The sequence below is a fragment of the Alnus glutinosa genome, chromosome 8 (assembly GCF_958979055.1).
Source record: "Alnus glutinosa chromosome 8, dhAlnGlut1.1, whole genome shotgun sequence".
Lineage (NCBI taxonomy): Eukaryota > Viridiplantae > Streptophyta > Magnoliopsida > Fagales > Betulaceae > Alnus > Alnus glutinosa.
Genome location: NC_084893.1, coordinates 5,223,793 through 5,228,243, shown reverse-complemented (window position 1 = coordinate 5,228,243; position 4,451 = coordinate 5,223,793). Strand labels below are relative to the sequence as shown.

At 35.5% G+C, this 4,451-nt stretch overlaps 1 protein-coding gene across 2 annotated transcripts; it reads right to left on the bottom strand.

Annotated features, from left to right (window-relative positions):
• Positions 1–2,355: 2,355 nt before the first annotated feature.
• On the bottom strand, positions 2,356–3,506 carry LOC133875806 (transcription factor WER-like). 2 transcript variants are annotated; one of them, XM_062314040.1, is made up of 3 exons: positions 3,214–3,506; positions 2,974–3,103; positions 2,356–2,854 (listed from the first exon to the last, which is right to left on the bottom strand). In XM_062314040.1, exons 1-3 carry the CDS (start codon positions 3,443–3,445, stop codon positions 2,422–2,424), a joined length of 795 nt encoding a protein of 264 aa, XP_062170024.1. In that variant the 5' UTR covers positions 3,446–3,506; the 3' UTR covers positions 2,356–2,421. The 2 variants fall into 2 exon arrangements, with proteins under 2 accessions (XP_062170024.1, XP_062170025.1); XM_062314041.1 differs by having other exon boundaries at positions 3,219–3,387.
• Positions 3,507–4,451: the final 945 nt, after the last annotated feature.

Genomic DNA, 4,451 nt, shown 5'->3' with positions numbered 1-4,451 from the left:
TTGTTATCTCATTCTAATTAAGTCATAAAAATAAAAACTTCCCTTTGGGGATAGGTAATTAAATTTATGAGTTAATTACAATACGATGTTAATTTTTCTATATGAAGTTCATGTGTACGATCCTTATGCAATTATTACAAAATTAGGATGCTTTGGCTCTCCCAAAATCATAATAATCACGCTGTAATTCATGAACATCTAATAAATCTTTATGAGGTTCATGCGTGTGATCCTGATGTAATTATCATACAAAAATGGGATGCTTTGGCTCTCCCATAATTATTATGATAATTACGTGTGTGTAATCTTGATGCAATTGTCATTCAAAATTGGGATGCTGTGGCTCTCCCAAAATTATCATGATAATTGCTACTTCATTAACATCTAACAACTTTATAGATGCCCCCTTAATGGCCTTAGGAATATAACAAACCAATACTTAAATGGGGTAAACAGCATTTTCCAAGGTGCAAGCAGATGAGCTCCCAGGAAAGTGAGGGGGGTCACACCGGACACACTTAAATCCCAAGACTTTCCTTGCCAGAACTTTCCCCGACATTGCATTCTTAGATATTACTGTAAACACACCAGTATATATGGTATTTTTAATTATTCTTAGGTCTAGGCATCAAACAATTTATATTTAAACAATATAAATTTAAAATATATATATCCCTCAATTTATGTATTAAATAAACAATAATTTTAATACACAGTACTGTAAATAATAAAGGGAATAAAACTTTAATATGAGGACATAATAAAACGCATGGCCTAATGGTTTAGTAAGTGGCCAAGGCTCTTTACACCTGGTGAACCCAGGTTCTAAACACCATAAGGCCTAAATTCCCCTTTTAAAAAGAACTTGATGGGTTACTGAAAATGGTTGCTGTATTGGGCTGACCCAATTGGGTTAACCCACTTAATTTGGGTTGGGTATCTGTATTGGGCTACTATATTGGGTTGGGCTTTTGGGTCACAAGACTCCAAATGGGCTACTGTATTTGGCAATTAGGTCAACCCACTTAATCGGGTCAGGCCTCTGGGTCTATGTATAGTGCTGGCCCAAACTAGGTCAGCACACTTAAATGGCCCAAAACTGCATGGGTTTTTAAAAAAAAAACCCTATCCGAAAATATATCAAACCCAAAAACTTTAATGGGTCGAAACCCTACCCAGTCACCAACCAACCCGACCCGTAATGTTCCAGATGGGTTGAAAACCCTAAAAATGGAACCCTAGCCGCCACCCCTTTATGAAAATACCCATATCAAGATTACAACAACTCAAAATTAGGCAGTATATCACAATACACAGAATAGTGATAAAACAAAAAATAGTTATATCAAATTTATGGGTTTTCACAAACAGTACGTGAACAACAAATATTCACAAAATAATCGCTAATGCGTTTCTATCATGTCACAAAAGACGAAATATTGCTCAAACAATATTGACAAACAGCAGTGAACAATACCAAATAGAATATACTTGATTCAATATTGATAACCAATAAAAAATACTTGATTCAATATTGATAACGCATAGTAAAATTATATGCTGAGCAAAATAGCACAGAGGCTGGCTCTGATACCACATGTTAGAAATAATTTATACATGAAATTATTTAATCTAACATGCGCAGCGGAAAACGAATAAACAGGATTCAGGCTTACCTCTAGCCATGTTTGCTCAAGCGTCTCCACGATCCATCTGAAGAACAAGAAAGATTATTTGAGGGATCTTCTAACCTATGCCTATTGCTTGATGGCTGTACTGATGGTGTACACAGGTACTCTATTTATAGGCTAGGTTAGGGACCCTCAAAATGGTAAACACCGTATTTGTTTCCTTCCATCAAGGAAACAATATCGTTAATTGATTTTAAAATCAATTAACCGATTCCATATTTACGGTAATCTAAATTAATAGAAATAACCATAATACCGATTCCATATTTACGGTAATCTAAATTAATGGAAATATCCATAATGCCGTATATGTTTATTGAAAAAATAATAAACATAGTAAATACCGTAAATGTGATATAAAGGCCACAACCAAAAAGGAATAATATATTACAAAATGAACATGTATTTTCTTTTTTTTGGCAGACCCGGCTGGACCCTTGCAAAAGCCTCTTCCTCCCCACATGATCAGGTAAGACTCAATCGGCCTTGCCGCGGGTGTAGGGCTTCAAAGAATTATTTACACTTGAAAAAAGGTTCAAACTTTAAACCTGATGAGAATGCCACAGAGTCTAAGGCTTCACCAGTACTTGAGCCAACCCCCTTTAAGTGTATATACAAATTTTACTACAAACGCAATAATAAAAAGAAAGAAAGAAAGAAAGAATGAAAAAATGACAAAAATAATTTATTAAATAGTTATTGACACTACACTACATGAAGGGAAGTCGATCTACAAACCATCCCAAACAAAATCAAGACAATATCCATCTAGAGGCTCGGCTAAATAAGGAGTAGTATGTAAATTCAGATCATCATGAGAGAACCAAAAAGAAAACCCATAGTTTTCGTCTACGATGGCTTCTTCTGTGCTAGTAAGCCTCAACAAGCTTTGAGACCCATCTCCAATGACACTTTGAGACCCATCTTCAATCACGGTCTCGCTTGCAGCTTCCCCAGTGTAATCAGAAGGTAGCTCAGAATTTGAATCTAATGGAATATTATTATAACTTTTCGGCAACATTTTTCCAGAGATTGACTGCAAAGAAGCACCACCTTTGATTTTTCCCTTCTTGATCCCGAGCTTCTTGCTCAAATGAGAGTTCCAGTGGTTCTTAACTTGATTGTCAGTTCTCCCAGGTACCCGCCCAGCGATCAAAGACCACCTAAAGATGAAACCCATTTTAGTAACAGCATATATCTTTACAACAAAAGGAAAAAAGAAAAACACAATCATTCAAACTTGGGTCCTAACATTTTGTTGATATTATGATATAAAGATCACCTGTTTCCCAGGAGCTTATGGAGGCGAATTATGAGGTCCTCTTCTTCCTCTGAGAAATCACCCCGCTTCACACTGGGACTTAAATAATTTATCCACCTTAATCTGCAACTCTTGCCACACCTCTTCAAACCTGCAGCACCAGATTTAGCTGATCAAGAAAAAATATACACTGGTACACATCTTCAAAGTTCATTGTATAACCCTTTTGTTCTTATTATAGAGATTAACAAAAGTACAAACCTGACATTTTAGCGATGCGATTCCACTTCCCTTTTCCATGCACCCTTATGTAATCCAGTAGGATTCTATCCTCCTCCGCTGTCCACAACCCTCTTCTGTATTCACCCCCACCTTCCATTCTTGTTGCAGCAGATCGAGAAGATTTTTGACACAGTGAGAGAGAGAGAGAGAGAGAGAGAGATGGGTGGCGGCCTTGGGTATTTTGGAAGTCCACTCCCCTGTTGTTGTGCATACGTATATATAAAGGTACTCCTAGCGTTGGAAGAACCACGATGGTCGCTAAATTTTATCTGCAATGGTTGGTGGTACTACAATTTGAGGAGTCAGATATTCTTTTCTTTTTGAGATTGTGAAATAATATAATCATTTATAAGGATTAATGCTATCTATAATCTACTATCATTACTTGTGACTAAAAAAAATAAATAAAAAGGCCACGTCTTTACATTGTAATATTCTACTGAATAGTATTACAATAAGGGCATTCATTTAAAAACAAAAAAAAACAATAAAAAGAGAAGTGCTTTTTAATATATAAAATAGAGATGATCCATTTACGGACTTCATCATTATTGAAATCAACTTTTCTTTTTTTTTTTGTCCTTGAAAGAGATGCTTTACAAGTCGTCAAACACCATTAATTCGATCTATCTAACTTTGAACAGGTTAATTTGGGCATTTCATAGATGGTATCAAGGTAAAATTAAAGTTCTTTCAATCCTTTAGTGTTATTCATGTACGGAGAAAAGTCAATTTAGCGGTTCACTATCCGTCTAAAGCAGTGGTAATCAGTGGCGGAGCCACTAAAAGGCTTAAAGGGGCCTGAGCCCCAAAGTTCTCTCCAAAAAAATTTAAAATTTTATTCCAAATTTTATTATTTTTTCTAATTTTGACCCTCCAAAACTTTTTTTTCTAATTTAAGCCCCCAACGTGGAGGGCCGGCTCCGCAGTGGTGGTAACCCATGCCATGATACAATATATATACCTATTCTTTCTGACATTGTCAGTGGGGATCATGTTGTCCCTCCTTGATCTTTTTTTTATTGACATTATGAATAAGATGATAAATTTGTTCGAAAAAAACAAAAGAAAGAAAAAAGTATGCCTAATTGTTCCTTTGATAAAATATTGCACTTGCCTAGCAACATTCGTCCGCGCGTCCATTACTATTAATTAAAACTCATTCAACAAACTTTTAATTCTAATATGCTATCTATTATATCACATCTCTTGGATTA

Coding starts and splice junctions, on each gene's coding strand:
- LOC133875806 (XM_062314040.1), bottom strand. CDS start 3,445: ATGCACAACAACAGGGGAGTGGACTTCCAAAATACCCAAGGCCGCCAC. Junction 3,104..3,213: donor TCGCATCGCTAAAATGTCAG/GTTTGTACTTTT, acceptor CTGGTGCTGCAG/GTTTGAAGAGGTGTGGCAAG. Junction 2,855..2,973: donor CATAAGCTCCTGGGAAACAG/GTGATCTTTATA, acceptor TTTCATCTTTAG/GTGGTCTTTGATCGCTGGGC.